This window comes from Falco peregrinus, chromosome 3, assembly GCF_023634155.1.
Source record: "Falco peregrinus isolate bFalPer1 chromosome 3, bFalPer1.pri, whole genome shotgun sequence".
In the NCBI taxonomy this organism is placed as follows: Eukaryota; Metazoa; Chordata; class Aves; order Falconiformes; family Falconidae; genus Falco; species Falco peregrinus.
The window spans coordinates 93030769-93054294 of NC_073723.1; the positions used below are offsets into that span (position 1 = coordinate 93030769).

Sequence of the window (23526 nt, forward strand, 5' to 3'; positions counted from 1 at the left end):
CCCCTTTTGTTCCACTCTATACTATGTTCTGTCTTCATGATTCACAAACTTTCTATTCTCTACATTCTTCTTCTTTCATTTTGGCTTAGTGATTCACCCGCATCTTCATTAGGGTCAAGAACAGCTTCACATGATATGATGTGTGAAACGTGGGGGCATTTACAGGAACTTAGAAGCATTTCTATAAATTCCTATCAAGAAAGGAGCTTTGTAAATCAGAATTTGGGGCTTTTTTCAAGTAAAGTAGTTTCACAGAGTGTCTTACTTCAGTGGTTTCCCTTTGTAGAAAAAAGAAACTAAAAATAATCATTATTATATCATAATGGTATGATCTCAAAAGTTTTAAAACAACCTTTAATTAGCTCAATGATTTTTGCATCTGTTAGTGTTTACAATGTAGTAGTGCAACCAATATTTTTTTCTTTGGATTATTGCTTTGAAGGATAAATTTTGTAGCTGCAGTTTGATGGATGCATGTCACATAGTATGAATTCTTTCACCCACAATTCCAGTTCTGCCTTTTCTCTTGTGTTAGTGACAAAAAGAAGATTCAAACACTGAAATTCATATCTAGGCTTGTAACTGAATCCTGGAGCTTCCAATTTGATGTCCCACTTCCTTCCTTGTCTCTACTTCTACTAGATTGTGCCACAGATACTAATTCATGCTAAGTTATTACTTTCTCCCCGTATTTTAAGAAGGCATGAGTGAGAAAGAGCCACAGGGAAAAAATCTGTATTAATAGTTTCTTGTGGGTGTCTGTCAATATATCTTGTCATAATCTAAATCAGGGACTGACTATTACGTGAAGAATATGAAAATGGAAGAAATTAAAAATTAAGAAGACTGTGAATTTCAACTCTAATATTCTCTTTTTTTGCATGCACAGATAGTTTAATACTAGCTTAATAACCAAAGAAAAAAATGAACTTTAATTAATCATGTAACCAAAAATCCTAGAAGGAAAAAATGCTGTTCAGAGCGGAATAGAGTTATTTTGCTATTTTGCACTAAACGCCCCCTTTTTTAAAAAAAAAAGACAATAAAGCAATAAAATTATTTTCAGTTAGAGACTGGACACAACTCTACTCACACCAGTGTTGCCTGGGGTCCAGGTTTAATCTTTACACTCTCCTTCAGTTTGATGCAATAAGCAAAGGAACATGACTCTTACTTGTACTAGGTAGTTCATCGAGGTTGATGCCCAGGTATTAATGCCAAGACTTTTCAACTGTAACCTGCAGTCCCTGTCCTACAGTCCTGCTCCGGTGTGGATTTGAATGCATCCAAAATCTCCATGAAAAATACCCCAGATTTGGGTGGAAAATCTGCCAAATGGCCATATATTGTTTGACCTCAGTGAATGACCAAAGCCAAGCTCTTCAAGAGTCAGCCATCAGGATCCATCTTTTGGTTAGCCTGACACACAGCCTGAGGCTATCATCACCACACTGATCTTTAGTACATAACTTATTTCAAACTGCTAGGCAGCAAATCTGGTTACTGAAGGCCACAGCAAGAGTACATGCTGCATGATCTTAATCAAATATGCTTACATTATAACGTCAAATAACCTCTGCCCAGTGTAGCACAATTATGGGTGAAACCAACAGCTGCTAATAGTCTAACCGCTACGCCAAAACCCCTTGCCAGATTTTACTCTTGCACTCCACCATCCCCTACTCTGCTTCCTCCTCTACAGCTCACCCTGTTCTAAGGGCAAATTCCCAGAGACGTCCATTCCCCTGTTCATGATTTTCTCTAGAAGGCATCTGCCAGTTGTTAGCAACAAACAAGGATTTGTTTTCAGACTTCAGGCAGGTGAACCTTTCTTTCACCAGCCACAATGTGTTGCTTACTCTGGGGAAACAAGTAGCTGCATAGCAATTGAAAAGAGTCAGCCAGTATTTTTGTGACTTGAATAAAAATGAAAAAAATGGACACAAGCACCTCCATGCGGAAGGCTGACACCTTGCAAAGGCAGCCAACAGAAGAAACAGCCACCTCCTCCGCTTCCCTGAGTGGCCACACTGGATCTGTCAACTGTTCTGTGCAAAGCATTTGTACCCACACCCAAAGAATGGAAAATCTCTACAGCGCTGTGCTAGGTTAAGAAATGGGACCCCCTTGCAATTATATCAGCAACTCTCCTCTGCTCTGAAAACTTTCCTGAGTGGGAGTAGTGCGATGAAGCAGAAAGCTGGCTTAGCTCCTGAAAGTGCCAGATGGGCACTGGAGAGAAATCTTGCCATAAGCTGCAAGCCACAGAGAACAACTTTCCAGGAAGGGAAAGTCCCAGAAACTACCAGCAGGAAAAAAGCCTGTGGGAAAAACAAGTCACAGCCTTTTCCAGCCAAAATCAGCCTCACTTCAGGTATCACTGAACATTCATTCTATCACTCCCTCAAAATACTGAAGGGAATGACCCAGTACCAGACACAGATGAAGGTAACCAAGCAGCTTACCATTTTCCAAAACATTGCAATACATATATGATGTGCCTTTCCTTCATGTTCATGCCAAACATCTTCTGAAGGAATTCCATTAGCACTCTAGGATGCACACAAACCATTTGCTATTGATATAAAACATCAGTCTATCCACTTGTAGCAGGGCTGCAGTGTTTTTCAAATAATTTCAGACAGGGAAACACACCAGATAATGACAGCTGTTTAAAGGTACACCACACCATTTCTACACACTAACCAGCACAAGCAGATTCCTCATAGCACACAGAGGCAAAAGAAAACCTTCCCCATCAGGGCCACTTCTATTTTCTTTGCTGCTGAGTCAGCATCACATTTGCCTTTTGACTGATCCCTAAGAAACTTCTCTTTGCAACACTGCATTTTGCTATCTTCCCATTACCTCCCAATTGAAACCTGGAGGAAAGCACAAAATGGTATAAAGATGATCCCGATTTGTGGCGCTTGCAAGATATCCAAAGCTATTCAGTTTCTCTTTTGCCATAGACTCCCTCTGAACAGTGCTGGGCAACATGCATCATCTCTGTGCTCAGACTACTGAAGAACAACTTATTTTTCTTAAGAGTACAGTCACTCAGATACCATAAAACAAATATAAAATTTAACACACAGCCTCTTGTATGCCCTTCAAAAAGAAAGGCTGGGTGAGGGGCAGAAGGGTTCCCCTGCATTGGAGGCCAAATCGTAACATTTAGGAATTTTCTATGATTAATAACTCATCGACCTGTGAGTTTCAGAGAACACTCGCAGTGCCTTTATCATCCTTGTTACCTATTGCCTCTCACTTGCAGCGGATGTGGGTGCTGTGGGCTACCAGAAAATGTTGGTAGAATATGTTCCTCTTGCTTGAGAGCACATTTCACAGTGAAACTAACTGATCGTGAATAATTCCATACCACAGCCTTGGACCTTGTTTGTATCTGGATGGGAGGTATCAAGCAAGCCAAAATGCAGGGACAATGCTGGGACCTGCACACAAGCATTCCCGGCTCCCAGTCAACCTTCCCTCTGGGACAACGAGCTGAAAACACTGTGCTGATGCCCTGCGAAGGACAGAAAACACATCAGGGATCTTCTGTCCTGGTTTTGGCCGGGATACAGTTAATTTTTCTTCTTAGCAGCTAGTGCAGTGCTGCGTTTTGGATTTGGTGTGAGAACAATGTTGATAGCACACTGATGTTTTTAGCTGTTGCTGGGTGATGTTTATATCAAGACAAGGACTTTTCAGTTTCTCAGGCCTTTCCAGCCAGAGGGCTGGAGGGGCGCCATAAACTGGGAGGGGACACAGCCAGGACAGCTGACCCGAACTGGCCAAAGGGATATTCCATACCATAGGATGTCATGTTCAGTATATGATCTGCAGGGGGGTGGCTGGGACCTGTGGATCACTGCTTGGGGACTGGCTGGGCATCAGGGTGGTGAGCAACTGTATCGTGCATCACTTGGGTTTTTCCTTTTGGATTTTATTCCTGTCTCTCTCTCTCTCTCCTTTTCATTACAATGTCATTGTTGTTATTATATATCAGTTATTAAATTGTTCTTATCTTAACCCATGAGTTTTACCTTTTTCCCGATTCTCTTGCCCATCCTAGTGTGGTGGAGGAGAGCGAGCAGCTGTGTGGCACTTAGTTAAACCACAACACAAGCGTAGGCTGTAAAAGCCAGTGCAGTGGTCAAATTCAAGCCATGAGGTATGAATTCCCAGTAGTACAAATTCTAATTGAAGTCAACTTGAAATAAAATTGAAACTGAAATGCAATTTCATTCATAACTTTCTTCTCTAGCTGATTGAATACCATTGTTGACCACAGTAAATATAATTTGTCATCCACTTGTATATTTGGCAAACCTTTAAATCCTTGGTAATGAATGGAACTACATATACGTGAGATGATCGCTTTCAAATTTTCCAGGCAACTCCAAAATTTACACAACTAATTGACCTCGCTGCCTATTTGCAATATCTTGAAAACCAGCGGAAATCACGGTATTGAGTCTCCCAAGTGGTCCCCATGAAAATATTTTTTCTAATAATGGGAGAGAGGAAAAGAAATTGTTCAGAAAGGGAACTGTATAAGCCCTACAAATAAAAACTGAAGAACTACAGTTTCTAGATGGAGGAAGATCCCTCTCTGTAAAAAGCGTCTGGGATTCCACCAAGCAGCCAGGGAAGATCCAAGGTCACAGAACCAGCAGAGATGCACTGATTTCAGTTCAAGGGGTTTTAATGTTTTATATGCAGTCAATATATCAAGTTTTTGGACCTCTCACAAAGGAAATATGTATTATATAATTTGAGGGGAAAATAGCTACTTCATCTTTGTTGAGTTAGTGTAAATATTTAGCAGCAAATTCTACTTTGGAAAAAAATGAGGATTCTGTGCTTAAGTGCAGGCCTTATATTCTGTCCTTTACTTTTATTACTTATGTGAATGCATGCTTTTCTGTAAGTACATGCATATGTACATATATTTAGTGACTAAAAGAAAAAGAAGATCACAGAAAATTAAGGCAAATGTATGTGACTGGATATACTGGTTTTACTCTGACATACTAGCTCACTGGTGAGTTGGATCTGAATAAGCTATGCCTGGCACACCACTGAAGCAACAAGGTAAGCAAAGGTGACTTCTATAACATCTGTAACATACACAGGGAGAATGGGAGGGATAATGACAGCATGTAATTATTTTCCTAGAGCCAATATGCCAGAGGGGAAATTTTTTCACGTCTCTAAATAAAAGGTGTCTTTTCAAAGGTCTAGATTTGCTTCACCATCAAGTGGGGACTTCCCTTGATGGGGAAATCTCTAGGTTCTCTGTCACAGCGACTTTCCAGCCGTGTCTGAAAGAGACTGGAGTAGCCCCTACAAATCAAACCGTTGTCATTAAGTTGAATGAATCACATAAAGTTCAATTTAAAGTTTTCTTAGCACACTGCATCTCTGTAAAAATACATAAACACAAATATAAAATATTAAATAAAAAACACAAATGGCAGCTCAGTACACTGCTATTCAATTGAAGTCAAGACACAGTTTCTTATGGTAAGCACAGAAGTGATTGACAGAAGTCCGATTTATAGAAATTGTAAAGTATCAGTGGTACTTTATAACTTCATGCAAAAACATCTTTAGCAGACTTTGTCCTAGTAACAGACACCAGTAAGTTGAATTGAAGAAAGACCAAGAAGAGAGGAAATCGTACTAGTTTAATTTTTTAAAGGACAATTAGCAAATTCAGTGGAAAATAGGGCTGGTCCTTAATGGACATGCTGACTTTTTGGTACCTTTTTTATTATTATTTCAAAATAAATTACTGAAATTTTATTTTAGGCTTCATTCCATGCTTTATGTCCCCACGCACTTCTAAAATTCCACCAAACCACAAATTAATTTATTAACAGACGAGCTCTTTAGCTTTTGCCCTCTCTTCTCAGAACTCAGCCATTCTAACCTGGAGCTGCTCACATTTCAAGGTGGCCAGAATATACACTCATTGGAAAACTTGAGACACACTCCTTTACCAGAAAATACCTTTGTCTTCATGTAAAGGTCTTCTAAAGCAACAGGACAACAAGAAGGTAGTAAATTTGGTGCAGAGAGCATGACATAGCAGTTCACATTTCTGAGGTAAAGTTATGGCTCTTGGTATTTTCTTAGAAATTTAATGGAAAACCACAATACAAGTCTGGTCCATCGGCTGCCTGCCAGGAAAGCTGACACAGAACCCCATTGCTGGGACCACGCTGGCCCCAGGGAGCACCCAGGTATAGGGAATATAGGAAAAGTAAAATAAGAACTGTACAGCTTCACCCAATTTCTGAAGAATTAAAGGAAAAGTTGGTATGCATAAGGTCCAGAAGACATAGGAAGGATATCCAAATGGCCAAATTTTGTCTTTGTCAAAGCCCTGGAAAGCAAGGCTGGCTACTGATGAAGGGATGAATGAGTATACTCAGAGAGGCAGCAATCACCAGGGCAACAGCAGCAGTTGCTTCCACCGTTCTTCAGTTGCCCCAAGAGCATCTGAAGTCTCTCCCTAGCTCCACTGTATCTCATCTCCCAGTTCTTCCACCTTTATCTGCTTCTACCCAGCCTTGACATCTCTGGGCAAGTACTGGCACTGGGCTAGTCCTGGCTAACATGCTGTGTCAGTAAGACACCACAGAGAATGTGGTGGCACCACTCATGTGTGAGATGTTCTCAGCCACCAACAAGGGAAGAATTTTCTGAACAGGCACGGAAATGAAACAACGTCCAGTTGCAGAATACAGATACAAGGAAATGAAGGCTCAAACAGCTCCTGGAGAAAGGGAGGCCCACGGGCTAGGCAGTACTTTCATTACTCATAACGTAGTTTCATTATGTATGTAGTCCCTTTGCTTTCTCTCACAACTTCCTTTCCAAAAGCTTGTGCAATACACATGCTAAGATACCATGCTACTACTACATTGGGAGCAGCCTCCACATTGCTGCCAAAGTCCTCAGGATCTGTCTGCTTCATGCAGCCTCCATGTTTTTTGTTGCATTTTTTAAGTGAGCTCAACATCTCTTCTCTTCTGAGTCCTTCAGCATAACCCTCAGCAAGGCAAATATAAAGAAAGTCAAACAAACCCCAGAGTATGCAGCAGGACTCAGATACTACTACAGCAGCCCAACAGGGGAAGGAAGGAAGCACAGGACTTCTAAACTTCTCCTTTCTCACAAGGTCTTCCTGTGAGGGCTTTTGCAGGCCAGCATTGTAAAGTGAGTAGCTACAGCATCAGGCTGCAGTCTGATGCAATCAATCCAGTACACAGGATTTTCAGACTCACAGGGTTCAGTTTTAAGGCGAGTACTTTGAAAAGCTTGTTGCTATAGGCTTCCCCCCCCCTAGTATTTACATGGAAAAGACACTATACACCAGACCTGAGCTCAATTCCTCTGCAACAGTTCCTCCATAAAAACGGTGACTGACAGAGGTTGTGAAATGCCTTCATCTTGTTTTGTAATGCACACTACTACCAGGAGTCTTAATATTGTTTATTAGGAATATTGAACTAGCATGTCCCGGGGATCAACTCCTACAGAGTCATCTATTGGTGAGATACATCAGTTGAAGTTCTGTCACTAGGTTCATATTAGATTTAGCGGCAGTGGAGGTTCAAATCCCAACAAGATAACTCATCCCTCCATCTTTCACAGATGTGAGACTTCTTCTGAATATGGCTTCATTTCCAAGGAAGAGTTTTGGAAACACTGAAATATAACTTCATTAAAAACTAGGATAAAATCTTTTGGCTTCTCTTTTTTTAGAGGAACTGTGTATGATTGCCGCTGTGCTCAGACTGCCTGCAATAATTATGTACACTGTTGCATAGCTATTTTAATTAATAGTAATATAGGATCTCTTAAACTGTATGAAGACTTTTGACATTGAATAAACTGCCAGTAAAATTGAAGATTTTTACATATGACAGAAATGGTATCTTGAACGATGGGCATTGGCTTAATAAATGGAGGCAAACAGTAAAAACTGGTGTTACATTAGGTAACTTCGCTGAGCTGAGTTCAAGCTGAGCACTTAAATGTTGTTAAGAGTATGTAAAGACTTGTACCCAAGTCAGCATGAGCCCTTCTGTTGACAAAACAATGATTTCATTTATTATCAATAGTAAAGAATTACATCTAAGACTCACAGTCTTAGTTTCATTCAGGTTATTTGGTTTTGATTCTGGGTCTTACTGGAGACTTTTTCTTGATTTTCATGCCCACAGCTGTTTTCCTGTTACTCCTGTACTATCTCTATATGCAGAGAAGGTCATTTGGTTCGGAATATTACATACACAGGGAAATAAAGGCTCACTTTCTTAATTCTTTCACAGTTGCATGAAAACACTTGCATACAATCATTTCTCTCCACACACCTACACTCTTTGTTTAAGAACCAAAATTATTAATAAGATTTGGCACATGATATGGTACGATCTTGGGACCTGGGGACAGAGTTAGGCTTTCAAGCCTAAAGCCCAAGCGCACACACGCTGCCGCTGAACCCTTGGCTCTGAATGTGTCTTTCCAACTCTAGGGGAAGCCAGAGGAAACCTCCCCGAGTCGCGCCTCTCACACACGGCAGCACTGCTACAACTGTCATGATTTCTGCTAGATGGTGCTGGCTCTGAGCCATCTTCCCCTTTACGTAACGCACCTATCTGTCCTCCAGTGCGGAGGGGTTAGACGTATTGTGTAATACACTTTCAGCCTAAGCTATTCTTCTACAGAGCCCTCACCTGTGAGTTCTGCTGTGGGTAAGGAAAAAGTGATGTGTCTTTGACATCTGAGTAGACCACTGCCATTTCCTTCTCATGGCACAGATTCTCCACCTCAAGAGCAGCTCTCAGTGGGGTTCAGAAGAAGACAAATTGTAGCTGACACCAAATGATGATGATGATATGGACACAAATTGCCAACAAGCTGCTTGCATAGACAGATCTTGGAGACACAAACAAGCATGCATTCCCACATCTGTTTCAAACAACATAAATAGTATTTTCATAATTTTTGACATGTATCCTAGCATGTAATTGTAAGCAGGCAGTTTTCCAAAATACAATTGTTTTGTGGAAGTGGTGAAGCAAATAATCAGTGCTATCAGATACACAAAGAACTATTAAGATGTTCTTCTCCAGAGACCTTTCAACATAGAGAAAGAATTATTTTAGGTTTTATACTGCTCCATAGTAGCAAGTCTAGCAAAAAGGTTAGATACGGTAATCAAAACAAAACTGAAATTTGTCTTTAAGAACAATACTTTCCAAAAGCAATGTCATAAAGACAGGACACTGGCATTAGCAAGTCAAGTATCAACCCATATTAGAAACCGTAAGAAGAGCTTTACAAGCATTACTTGCCATGTGCATGCACCCAAAGAAATGAGTCACTACATCACAAGGGATGAAACAATTAGAATTAGTGAACACTGGAGGCAATATATTCACACAACCTTAAGCGAAGTGTTGCCCCAGCACAAGTAAGGCTCAGCAAAAACCTGGCATATTTCCAGCAGGCCTGAAAACAATGCTGTACTTTGAAACGTATGGCTGGAGAGAATGGTTTGACTAAATGTCTCTGCAGCGTAACCTCTGACAACCTGGGATGTTAAAGCAAGCAGTTCAATATTTGTCCTATGATTTTTATTAGAGCAATGACCAGAGGAATCTAAGTGTGATCTGTACCCATCATGTTAGGTACTCAATATTATGCAGATCTGCCTGTACTACTACAGATAAAGTAAAAAGTACTGCCATAAAATGCAGAAGTTTGAAGGAGAGCAGTGGAGAGGCATCTTAGTCAAAGGTTTTGGTAGGCAAACAAAAAAAGGAAGAAACTGGTTTCTGTTAGTCCCAGGCTAAATGTTCCTGCTTGACTCCTGTCAAATCGGTAATAAAGCAGGTGACTAGTTATCCACAGAGGTTTCTATTATCTTTTTTTTTTTTTTTAAACTGTATTCTATGACACATTTACACAGATCGGAAACATGGAGTGCATGTTCCTGTTCCTATTTCTCTCATCCTTCCATTGATGTTTCATTTTGTATAGCATTCCCTACAGTTAAAAAAATCACTTGGGCCAAGAGACCACCGTATTTTGTGGCAGCAAGGCCTCCTAAGATCAGCTGAAAACCACCATCAGAACACAAGATTAGTCAGTCACAGCATAGTTACCCTTCAGCAGGGAGCATCCGAGTTTCATCACTCTTGGGTGCTTCTCAAACAGGGGTGCACGATGCTGTCAGCCTTCACACCACGTTGACCGTGATTCCCCACAGTGACAGCAGCAGCAGCAGGGGTGCAACAGACGTGGTGTCTCTCCTGCAACCAGCTGGGGCAGAAGGCAGGCACGTGTGAGCAGAGACTGGGAAACAGCCAAGGATGCTTGGCTGGCCTTCCTCCCCTCACTCTCCTGGAAGACTTTTCTTGAGCACTAGCCTACCTTTTGAAATAAAAATTCATAATAGTCAACATTTTCATAACAATAATGCTTTAAAGCCCTTTTTTCAAAAGTAGCCTTTGGTTTCTGGTTGCCCAACCTGAACTTGCTCTCAACAACTGCCAATAGGTCTCTAAAGAATCCACTGGAACAGAGGCTGTGTGGCCCTTTGGGACACCCCCCATCTTTTTCAAGATAGGCATCCAAAAATTGAGATAAATTAACTTATATTAAGTGAATGAATGCTCAAAACAGGAGTCTATGCAACTTTCCCCTGGCCGAACAGACTGTCAGTGGCAGAGATGAGGTGTTCTTGCCTCCCAGTCCTGCACATATCTCCCCGACTGTTCTGCCCCTGAACCAAAATAATTTTCCATAATTGTATTCACTATCACAAATGTTAATACACACTTTTCCAGGTAAAATTCTGCTCCAATAGCAATAGTTAGAGAGGGGAAAAAAATTAAACATATCTTGCTACGCTATCTTCCCACAAGATAAAACTGCAGCAGTGAGTGATTCTGTTACAGGACAGAGCAATTACAAGGAAAAAAAAAAAGAGGACCATGATGTCTTTTGATCCAAAAATTTATGGAGAATCCAGAATCCTTTAGGTTGAGCATTTGAGTTTGCAGGGAGAAGAGAGGGAAAAGAGCTCATTTCTCTTTCAGTTTTCCACTTGGGGTTTTATGGTCAGCTTTGACTGCTGTATAGCAGCTGCTACACTGCTTTTCAGGTTGAGCCCCTGAACCACAGCAATTAATCACAGAACAAATTATTTGGGCTTGTGAGGTGGTGTGACGCAGGATGCTAAATGACAATAGGCCGCAGAAAAGGTCAAAAAACCCAATGGGGGAAGCAATGTACATGTTGAGTGCTGTGAGAGCTGTGCTGAGTAGCTGCACGGATAACTGAGTTTGGGGGATTTCTCAGCTCTGCACATTGCTCTTGGGGTTTGCAATACTGCAGGTAGCAAAGAAAAAAGGGGGGAGGGGAAGGGGCCAGGCAGTGCAGATGTACAGTAAGGAAGTAATTCTAAAGTGTGACAGCACTGTTGCAGCGGTGGTGGATCTGCACGACTAGTTACAGTGCTGCAGGGAAGTAAGTTTGTGCTTGAGCCTTTTGTGTAGGAGGCCCAGGCACAAACGGGGATACCCCACAGCAATGTAAAAAAAAAGAAGTATGCATATAGCTATGTGATTAATGCCGCTTAGTGCATGGGTCGTATCTCTCTGAACCACACACTAGTCTTTCCCAACTATGTCATGCAGACCATGTGTAGAAGCAATCTAATGGGGTGCACTGAGATGATTTTAGTTCACATTAAAGCAACAAACAATATTTCTCAAAAGAGTAACACCAAGTACATGCAAATCATTGAATTAACAACAACTTGTATGAATATGTAAATTTACATCACCCTAAGGTACCACCACTCTGCCACTTGCCAAAAAACTCGTATTGCTTGGTCTGCAAGACCGTAATATTCCACCTTGCAGGGCAGCTTACCAAGCCAGGTTCTGCACATGTACTGCAGTAACACCTCCTTCTGCGGGAATGCCTTTCTCCTTTCCGTGCATGGGGAGGAGGCGTGTATGGGCAGCGGTTACCCTTCTGTTAAGTTACACTGTCACACCTCTGGTGACTGCAGTCCTGAGGGGGTGCAGGTAGCTATCCAATGTGGTAACACTCCAGTCCTGCTCAGGCTTACATTACACGTTTAGTATTATAAAAACTTGTATTTATCCGAGCGCATCAGAAGAGTGAGCATCACAGCCCAGGCCTGCTTCAGGTGTGAGCAGCCCACAGCAGCGCTTGGGCCCTGGCCTGGCAGGGGCTGGGAGGTTGGGATACAGGCAGCCGTTCTGCAGGAGGTCACTAACCAAAGCCCGGCTGCTCCTCAGCACAGCCCCTTTGGTGGCTGCAGCCCACACTGGAACAGCTAACAGAGAAGAGCCAACGTGGACATCCAGGCGAAGAGGTGTCAGGCTCAGGAGTCACAGAGCCACAGAAAGGTGGCGTACCTACAGCTAGGCAACAGTAATGCAAGAGCCAGTAATATCAAGAATGCGTCTTGAATCATCTGCTTCCCCAAATATTTTGGCACATCCCGAGTGAACAGCTACCCACAGCCCCCTACTCGCATACCGAGAAGCCAGCATATATCTTTTCCTGAGTATGCACATGCCCATTTTTTAATTTTCCCTCTTCTATGTTATAGTCCAATAATTAAGACTGGATGTGAAATCCTGCCTCCCCGAAGAAGATTTTACCACAGGTTTCACACTTCAGGGCACCTCAGCCACCAAGTTCCATGATATTGCAGAAGAGCAGGTGAGGATGGGGGAAGGCAGGGCACCTCCATGCTGAAGACTTCAACCTGTAGAACAGACCTGAGGAACCAGCAGCTCTCACACAGCGAGGCTGTAGCCTGGTGGGTGGCCCTGTTAGTGCAGAGAAAACTTTGGATCCCAGCTCTGGCTCCAGGGTCCGTCCCACTGCTTCGCACTACACAGCCATGACCTAAAACGTTCCTGGGCAAATCCTAAGTCAGAAAGTTTCCTCCAGGTGGATTTCAAGCATAACAGATTGGCCGGAAGAACAGTTTAAAGGGCTGAAATTTTGCACATAGGCAGATTGGAGGTGGCTATATCTTTTGCTGAGTCTCCCTTAGTCTCGTAAGCATCAGTTTGCCTATCCATCAAATATGAATTATTATTCTTTGTATCAAATACTATAGCAACAATATCTGTTCTATGAGTAAACTGTAAATGTACAGGTGAAGTTTAAGATATCTAGATTCTTTGCCTGACATATAAAATAGGCCAAGAAAGGATGGTGGAGCTAACAAAATAGCTGCCCAGCAGAACCATGCAAAAACGCGGTGATGAAAAGGAGCCATGAAATAAATCTAAATGACAGCACGTGTAGGATGAGCATCCACCTACATAAGTATCTGGCAAACACAAGAAAGATGTTGACTAATTCCTTATTTGTTTTGCAGCTTCACCGATAGAGGGGTGGATCTACGTACCGCTCAGCGTGTCTCCGGGAGCTGGAGGCATTTCACAGTAAACCTGCAGCAGTGCCGTTCTCGGCTCTCCAGCACCCTCCTCTGGGCTTCGCCCAGGCAAGCACCGTCCTCCCCACTGCTCACACCGCCTGAATTATTTAGCGTCAGGACGCTAAAGACAATGAAACGTCGCTTTGCTCCTTTTGAAGCCTTAGAGAGTCTTTGTGGCACAAATTCGGAGGAGCCTCTCCCCAGAATTATGTCCTCTGCATAATTATTCTTTTGAACAACAGCTAAATACTTGGATTTGGTTTGAAAATAATCATCACTGACTTGCTCACTGTTTCCAATGCCAGGTTGTTAATCTTGAGCCTTGGTAACAGACTGTGTGTTAAAACAATTTTACTTTGATGACTTTTTTACCTTGATGGTTAACATTCGAATCATGAGATGATGTGTTCATGTACAGCACTTGATCCCATATTGTAGTTTAATTCCAAACCAATGAAAGGCTCAACAGCAACCAGGAAGCAATCACCACATTACTGTCTTGGGTACATCCCATAATGAACCTTGCCAGGGTGAGTTCATGGCACGCTGAGCAAGTGGGTGCTCCCTCTCCCTCATGCATAGAGGGACTTGTCAGCAGACGTTTCAGACAAGTACTCTAACATGTAAGAGGAACCTGCAAAAAACCCTTTGGAAAGAATATCTAAAATTAGTTGTGTCTGAAATACATTATGTCACACACCACTGGACTCACCAGAGGCAGCACCTTATGTACCTGCTGATGGCAAACTAGAGTTTATCAGCCTTATGGAATTATCTTTATACCCCACCACAACAGACTTCAGCCAGCAGCTGGCCTCCTTTCCAGCTTCACTTTTCAAATCTAAAGAAACATCAACTTGAATATGAAAACAGAACGTCAACCTGATGTATGATCTTTTCTCCATAATAGAGAAAATGTAAATCGTACATCTGGGATAGAAAATAATTTGAAGTGCAATTGACTATAGAAACAGGTCTCCCAACATTTTGTTTCATCTAAAGTGCCTTCTCCTGAAACCAAACTACCTATTTATTACTCTTTAGGTAGCAGTTAATATTCATTCTGCTCCATATTTACATGCACAATTCCACAAGAAGTTCAAGGGAGAGTGCAGACACATCCTATTGCCTTTTGCTATCACGAATGGGGAAAAGAAAGACAATCACACTTGGCAGAGGTTCTCATTACTCAGACGCAAAGGCAAATCCTAGATCTACTGTGCTATACATACAAAGACTGCGTCTATAGTCAAATTTGAAATCCCAGCCTGTGTTCAAAAGAGTATCTCAAGCCAGGCTTCTTGATCAAAAAGTACAGAGAGATTACTAATTTACAAGTAACAAATTCATGTATCCCAGAGTTTGTACTTCAATGAAGTAGTCTTCCTAATTCTTGGCAAAAATCTGCCAGCAGAAGCTACAGTTAAGTTTCGAACAGATGAAAGCCTTAAATATGTATTTAATTTATATCCTTCAGTAGTGTTAAATATTTAACATCACAAGGTTTAAAAACAAGCTAAACAACCGTAATAGTTGTTGCAACAACTGTAATGTTGTAAATAACAGTATCCCTGTTGATGTTTTGCTTTTCATTTAGAGATACTACAGACTTGTTAACCCCAGAGGTTAACATTTTCAATTTCTGTTACTCACTACCAGACAGACTGAGAAGAAAACCAGGTCACAGTGAGAGGCGGTTAGTCACGCAGTCCTCCTGCTTCCTTCCTTCCTGTTGCACAAGCCATCGACTCTTCTGCTCTAAGGAGAGAGATCATTATGAGGGTGACCGTCATTTTTATTACCTGACAGAAGAAACTTAGGAATAACTACAGTGTTATTGTGGCACATATGGGGGTTACAGACCGATGCAAAAATATTTTCTGTAGCGTATTACTCCTCAATTTTATTTTTTTCCCATTTTCAGTGCAGAATCACAGTACCCACTGGTTAGAACTGCTCTCCCAGTAGCCATGTGCTCTGCTGTAGTCACAGAAAACTAATATCAAATAGTATTTCTCTTATACTAATGATATGTTAGCATTATTTTTCCTTGCTTCTTATTATTACTGGTGACAAAGGTTCTTAAAACATTTCCTCTAGGACAGAACTTGCATCAAAGATTAAACACATGTCCTTGGTGAAGGCTTCACTTCTGCTATGAAGACAAACCCTTGCACGGGGCACTAGAGGGCACAACAGGTACCTTTTGGATACATCATACTTTACAACTTCATGTATTACTCCAGAGACAAAACAATGAGTACAATAAACTTAATCCTAGGAAAGGGCATAAGGAAAGCTAAAACAGTGCCTGCACAGTTACAGACAAATTAATTTATTTTCTAAGATAGACAACTACCTTGCACCCTAACCCACGTTTTTTAATTTGTATGATGAAAATGCACACACACTCAAATATATTAGCATTTATATCAAATATGATATTAGCATTTATATCAAATATGATATTAGCATTTCTACATGAATTTATACAACAGATATTAAAGATCACAAAATTGTGTGCTGTGCCATCTGATAAAGTAGGCAGGGCGGGGAGAAAACAGAATGCTAATCTAGCTCAATCGCTGAAGGAAACAATCAACCTAAGTGCTCTACATGCTTGTATTTTACACTGGCTTCTATAATGTTTTAGATTGTGTTGATCACTAAGTTCATTGTTGGCTTGAAGCAAAAAGCCTGATTATTTCAGAGTAGTTTAGTTCTTGAACTTGAGAGTCCTATTGTAATATCCAACCAAGCATTCTTGGCAGGCAGATGATTTTCAAGTTAGGCCATAAATGGACAGAACTCAGAGGCAATAAAATGTTAGTTATTTCTTCTCTCTTAAATGTATTTGAAATGCAGGATTTTCTTATCTTTCTCCTACAATTGACTCAAAATTTTTATTTCCATGCCTGCAAGATATTAGAAGAGAATGTAAATGAAAGCTCTTAGATGGTTTTAGATTCAAATACTCTTGTTTTGACCCTTTTTACTTTTCTTTTTTACCACCAATTGACAAACCACTTGGTTATTTTTTCCTTCCAGGATGCTAGTGTAGGAAGTACTATTCAGACGTGCCTGGGGAACTAAGGTGTCTGTTCACAAAGCACTAGGACACATGAAATACCGCCACAGATGTCCCTGTATAGCTGTGCCAGTGTATCTCCATTTTGACCTGGAAAACTCATTTCATTTCAAAGTATAGTCTTCCAGCACCACACCTGCTCGTGGCTCACCTAGTTCCTTCTCCCTGCAGCTGCTCTGTTAGCTGCAGTTCTTTAGTCTTTCTCCTGCTTGTAATCAATCTACTTCGTTTGCTGTCTAAATTTTGCTGGCACATCACAGCAGTAAGCACTAGGCTCACTCTAAATACTTCCCACCAGAGGTCTTTCTGGTTTCTAGCTTCTGACTCATCCTAAACTATTCTGCCTCAGGTATTTTATAATGCTGTGCTTACAGCACCCAGTGTGGACAGTAACTGGCCTCAGCACAGTAATGAAATACAAAAATATCTCTTATTTCCTTATCCTTTGACATTACATAGCTGGGTTTTATTGGAATTAAATTGGAAATTTAATGGAATTAAATTGGAAAACTTGAGTCTTTCACATACTCCTGACAATAGCTATGGTTCAAAAGCCTGTGGGAGTCCAAGTATTCTGACAGGGGAGGACAGCATTATCTCCCCATAGCCAGGTGGTGGGTGTCCTTCCACTAACATCAAAAGCAAGTGAAAGGAATGGCATCTGGGAGTACTAACTAACTCAGCTCTAGAAGGAGTTTACACTAGATGCCCTAACTTTTACATGGCTAAAATTAGGAGAGAAGAATCCCAATGGCATGCCTACCTAAGTGAAGAGAGCAGTTACATGGGTTTGGGGTAGAGCGAGAAAAAAGGGGTAGATTGTTCTGGGCCCCACAATTTGGGAAGGATGTTAAGGTCCTTGAATGCATCCAGAAAAGGGCAACAAAGCCAGTGAAACAGCTGTAAGGAATGTCCTGTAAGGAGCTACTAAGGGCTTTGGGCTTGTCTGCTTTGGAGAAAAGGAGGCTGAGGGGCGACCTCATTGCTCTCTACAGCTTCTGAAAAGGGGAAGTGGAGAAGTAGGTGCTGAGCTCTGGTATCCAGTGACATGACCCATGGAATGGTTCAACACTGCACCAGGGGAGGTTTAGACTGGACATCAGGAAGCATTTCTTTATCGAGAGGGTGACCAAACCCCAGAACAGGCTTCCTAGGGAGGTGGCCAGTACCCTAAGCCTGTAGGTGTTTAAGAGGCTGTTGGACAATGCCCTTAACAACATGCTTTAACTTTCAGTCAGCCCTGAACTGGTCAGGAAGTTGGACTAGATAATCATTGTAGGTCCCTTCCAACTGAAATAGTCCGTTCTATTCTATTCTTGACTGTAACCCCCTATGTCACAACATTTCCACCACTACAGCATCTTTAAAGTGGGTTTCCTAAAGCAATGACAATACTTTAATGTCCTGTCGCCACTGTTCAAAGGGACTGTTACAAGTTCAGGAGGTTTAGTTCTCTGAAGGTATAGCTCCTGGACAAGTATTTCAGGTCACTGAGCTGGTTCTCTCCATTCCTAGCCAAGTTATATGCACCTTATGATCGTGGACATTTTTATCACCAATAATAACTTCAGAGCAATATTAAGAGCAGATATTTATTGAGGAAAATAGAATACAAAAGCTTCTTGGCTTCTCTGTTTTCAGAGAGTATTTTAAAAGTACTTTGTACAAAATGGAGATGGTTTTGTGTGCAGAATATGACTGAATAGCTTAAAATCAGTGATTGCTCATGGAACTTAACCAGCAACAATTAAGAAAGTATTAATGGGCTCTTTAGGGATGGATAACAGCTGGTTTCAAAAAAGCATAAAATACTTAGGAACAAAATAAAATGCAGACATCTGATGTGTGTCTGGCTTCCAGAATACCATTTGGTAGCCCGAGGCTATCCAAACTGACATCCTACCTGTGACTAGTGAAGGAAGAACAGGGGAAGAGCTTGCAGGCAATGTGCTGGGAAGGGGAAAGGGAAGGGGAAGCAAGAAGCCAGTGAAATTTGTCTCCATACTGGGGAAGAGAACCAGGGACCAACTTTTAATGAAAAGGTTTATATGAATGATTCTCTCCCTTTTTAGTTACATGTTCTTTCCAACTTCACAAGATACTTCATTTCACCAGGGGACAGAAGCAAGCTGCCAGATGTGCCTTGTTACTAGCTAGGAGATTTACTTGACAGTCCTTGGCAAATTTTTGTCTTGGAAAACCACCTAGGCTCACATCCAGCTCTTGATTCCCATTTTGCTATAAATCTCTCTCGAACTGATCATCATCCCACTAGGCCTACTTTGCTGCCTTCCTCATACTTTCTATTTGCTTGGGTGCTTTGTTTTCCTTTATTTGCCATATCTCAGCCTTGCTTTGTCACGTAAGGGTTATTCATCTGACCAAACTCCAAGCCTGTAGAAGACATCCAATACAACACCACTGGAAGCATAGCCACAGAATTATCTGACCTGGAAACTAAAACATATCTTAAAAGGAAAGGGAAAAAAGTAAGGTCAATATCCAATGAAAATTCCTAAATTAAGCACACTTGTTTTGAGATTTCCAGGTGCAGCCTCTTAGTTTTCAGTTTAAATGTTTACTTTGACATGAATCACAGTTTCCTACTTATGAGAACTTTCTCTTTTCCTTCAGTTAATGCTAACTCTGCTTCATGGTAGTAGGAATGAAAGAGTCCTCAAAGGGAACTGTGACAACTTATTTTCTTTCTAGGCCAGATATTTAACTAAAAAAATAAGAAAAAAAGAAATACAGACTTAAGATCACATAAATTACAGTCAGTCAAAAATGAGCTCCCGCTACCTTCAAAACTCTCACCCAGTTGATGCCTAACCTCAGGTAAAGAGCGCACGGGCTTTTCTTTCAGAGCACAGTAGGAGCTGTGTACGCACCCAGCTGCTGTTGCATGTTAAAGGTTTCAGCAATACTTCACACAAGGACTAGAGCCTTCATGTTCCAAGGCCATCCCAGTGTCTAAGTGACAAAATCATGCCTGCATTCTTTCTTCTCCTTCACCGAAACTCAAGATATTTTTCTGCAGTGAAACACCTTCAACAGGAACTGATGATGTACCTGCTACAGAATAGCCCCCAGTTTGTCGTGGGGGTCACTCTTTAGGAATAGGTGTTTGGTTTCCCTCAAGCTGAAGACAGAATTGAATCCAACTCCTGAACTTCCTAAATAAGTGATCCAAGAAGAAAATATTGCAACTGTATAAAACAAGGGGTATCTCTGCCCCCCTCAGCTGTGTCCAATCCTCTGGCCCAATAAAATCAACAGAAAAGCATGTTCTTTGACAAGTATTTCAGAGAAAAAAAAGAAGTTATCTTCATTAGAGGGTTTGGGGCTACAAATGAAAAGTATTTTAGATGGTAGTAGAGAAGTGTACCTAGAATATATCTGAAGAACAGTATATAAGCTACCAACTTGTACCAACTTCCTCCTATGAGTCATGCACAGAGCACAAGGGTTGTTTCTAACCTATAAGGGAGCTAAGACTAGCACAGTGTCCTGGACGCTGCTCGGTAGGCCCGGCAATTACAAGTTGTTTTTAATTTTTGTGAATCTTAAGAGAGCTTATGGGAGACAAACAAAGCAACTTGGCCTCAGATCTAAAATTAAGGGCTCTGAGCTGACTACCACGACAGAGGAGTAAAATCTTCTGATTATGACAGATACTTCCACACATCCATCAGCTCAACACCCAGTAGCAGTCAAAAAGCAAACATTACAGTAGGAATTATTAGGACCACAGAGCAGAAAATCATTATACCCCTGAGTAAATCCAAGAGGCATCCATACTGTGAATATTATACATAGAACTGGTTCCCTCACTTCAAGAAATGATACAGCAGAACTGGAAAAGGGCAGAGAAGAGCACCAGGAAGGACTGAAAGTACAGAGCAGTTTTTGAACAAAGATCCCCTGAAGAACACTCTTCAGTCCAGAAAAGAGATGATTCAGGAGGCACATGATGCAGGTCCATAAAATCACCAATGGACAGAGGAGATGAGCAGGGACCAATTCTTCACTGTCGTTTCCAGTACAAGAGCTACAGGGTATCAAATGAAGCTGATAAGGAACAAGATGCAAAGCAAGAAAAAAGGATTGTTCCTCACACAGTAGGCATCGAGCCTGTCAAAGTCCTTGCCAAGGACAGTGCACATTTAAGGGACTGGCATGGATTCACAAGGAGACTGGGAAAAGTGCCTGACAGAGAGGTAAACTGAGGTTACTATATAAACAAACTACAACATGCCCAGGACTGAGCTGAAGATAGCTGCAGGCTATGAGTAGTGGGGTCTCATCATACATAGTAGGTAAGTAAGTAAGTAAGCATCATATGTGCTTACCTGCTCTTACTCTTCCCTAGGCACCTACTTCTGAGCAGGGTTAGAGACTGGGCTGAACGGACCCTTGGTCTGAATCACTACCATAATTTTCATTTTCTTATGCTCTCGATCTTACGTTAAAGAGATAAACAGTTCATGTCAATTGAAAGCAAGAGAAACTGTAAACTTCCAAACTTCCTATGAAGTACAGCTCACACAGCTAATGCTTATGAATGGTTGACAGCAACAAGAGGATTTTCTCCCAGTTTAGCCACAGCTACTTTTTTCATTGCTAATCAGTAATTAAGTCCTTCAAAAATATTAATGGAAAAAACCTCACCTTTTCTTATTGCAAAGGAGGACTAAAGAGAGGGATATCAAAGGGGGGATAATAAGAAACATTTCCAGCCTGCAAAATTAAAATCTCAGAGGGTGTTTGAGCTACTGCAACACTTCCAGAGTGCTAATTAACTTTAAAGGAGGCAGGGGAAGAAGCAGCAGGGGGAGGAGGGTACAAGAAATTTCACTCTGTCCCACACAGTTACCCAAACAGCAAAAATAAATGGATTCCTAAAACTATGACATTTAAGTTTCATAAAGAACCCTCTGAAGACCTCTGAAAAACTAATGGGTGCTCACAAGATCGCTAATAAATTGCTCAATGTGGCTGCTGAAGTCCTTCTAATGGGCCTTGGCCAAATACAAACAAGAAAGGAACTTTTTTTTTTTTTTCAGTTTGTGAAAATTAGAGATCATTCTGACAATATTTGAGAGAAAGGTACTTTAGGATATATTAGGAATTAACACAGGAACTAATCCTGTAAACTCTTACAACTTTACTTGGAAGTGGGAGGGCCAGGGTCAGGAGTGTCAACTCTACAGTGAGATCACTGCTGTCAGTCTTATGTGGAGAAATATTTAATGCTTTCACGCTCATCAAATTCATAAACTCCTCAACACTGAGCCTGCATCTTTCATTTGTCTAAAATCACAATGCAAACCTACAGCATTGCAGTATTTTCCTATTTTAAAAGCCTATTATATACTGGTAGTAAAATAAACCACCTTTCCTCTTAAACACCTGTGAAATATGTTAACATAGGTGTCTATCCATCTGATGCATCGTGAATGTGTTCTCTGAAGTCCTTCCCCCACAAAATACACTCCCTTTTTAATGTTGTTTTTATATTCAGGTAGACCTTTTCAAATGTTGTTAACATTAATGATATATATGGTAACTATATATTGGGGAGGGCAAAAATATGTTGTGCTCCAAGAGAAAACTGGCCATTTAGTTTGTGCAGGTTATGCTCACTCTTTACAATAAATTTAAATTTTAAAAAATTTAAAAAATAAAAAAAATTAAAAAAAAAACAAACCCACGAAGATAATTTTCAGTCCAGGAGCTATGGCAAAACCTGGGTGGGAATCCAGGAGTGTTTCTGATACTCCATGTCAGGGTAAGCCCAAGTATGTGTCAGCTCCCACCCAGCCCAGGGAAAGTTTTGGACACATGGGCTGGGTGGCAGCCATCATCCACCCCCACCAGGCTCCTGATAGCACGAGATAAGGATGGGAAGGGAAACAGGATCCCAGAGGAGGGTGCGTGCTGGCAGTGACCCAGCCAACGCCCGGGTGATGTCCAGGCAGAAACAATTTCCACTGCAGGGTGACCAGAGGAGGAAAGCAGGAACAGGGAAAACAAAGCAAAACAAAAAAAGACCCCTTGGAAGTACTCGAATATTCGCTGAGTTTTGAATGCAAAAAAGTTAGCAGGACCAGTGTAATCTTTTCTTTACTGTTTTTGTGAGGTATCATATTAAGTAGTTTGTCAGCTATTATGTAGGTACAGTATATAAACTACTAGCATTCTTCCTTCAGTTTCCCACGTCTTACCATAAATAGGTCTCACGCGTGGAGGGGGAAAAGAAGGAAAACTTTTGGCTTGGTCATTTATCTGCGCTATAAAAAGCAACTCTAATAAAACAACAACAAAAATCAAAGTCTTTGGGCTACATCTATTTCAGCTTTCCTAGCCCAGCCTTCACAAAGGTGAATTCTACTTGCTAGCAGTATACTAACGCAAACAACCCTTAGCCGTTTAAAACTGAGCGTTTTGTCAGATCTCATTATTTCTGCTGCCAGGAGGGATGCAAAGACAAAAATAAGACATCCTACCTGAGGGTAAGCAAACTTTTAACTCCAGTCTGGGTTTCTGGAGTGCCTGCCCAGTTCTGCACCGCGCTGCCTCCCGCACAACCAGGACAGCGCAGCCCAGCAGAGCTCGGGCTCATGTTTTGTTCTCCACATACGCTGCTGAGCGGCAGCCGCACCCTTGGTTTCTCACGTTGTTGCTGCCCATTGGCAGACAGGGCTGTCCCCAGGGCCCGCAGCACCACGCGTGTCCCCTTCTCCCGGGGAAGGGGGGGCGCCTGTCTCCCCCGAGCCCCCGGGAGCGGCTGGAAACCGCAGGCGGTGCAAGGTCTGCTCGGAGGCTCCTGCGCACCCGCTGCCAGCGGCGCGGGCGGCTCGCCCGTTCATTTCCCTGCTGGGCCCGGTCACTCGGTTTCCACCTGGGATTCTCCGTT

At 41.7% G+C, this 23526-nt stretch overlaps 1 protein-coding gene across 4 annotated transcripts in view; it reads right to left on the reverse strand.

Annotated features, from left to right (window-relative positions):
• DUSP22 (dual specificity phosphatase 22) overlaps positions 1 to 23240 on the reverse strand; it is an 89787-nt gene extending 66547 nt beyond the window's left edge. Inside the window, exons 1-2 of one of the 4 annotated variants that reach the window (XM_027789055.2) lie at positions 23117 to 23240; positions 15169 to 15277 (exon numbers count right to left, since the gene is read on the reverse strand). Coding sequence is in view for 3 of the 4 variants with exons in the window: in XM_055800216.1 (XP_055656191.1) it covers positions 2466 to 2545 (80 nt within the window). In the remaining variant the exon portion in view is untranslated. Of the gene's footprint in view, positions 1 to 2465; positions 2561 to 8756; positions 8980 to 10190; positions 10331 to 15168; positions 15278 to 23116 lie in introns of those variants that run through there. The other 3 variants (XM_055800222.1, XM_055800217.1, XM_055800216.1) reach the window with 3 other exon arrangements.
• Between the last annotated feature and the right edge of the window lie 286 nt (positions 23241 to 23526).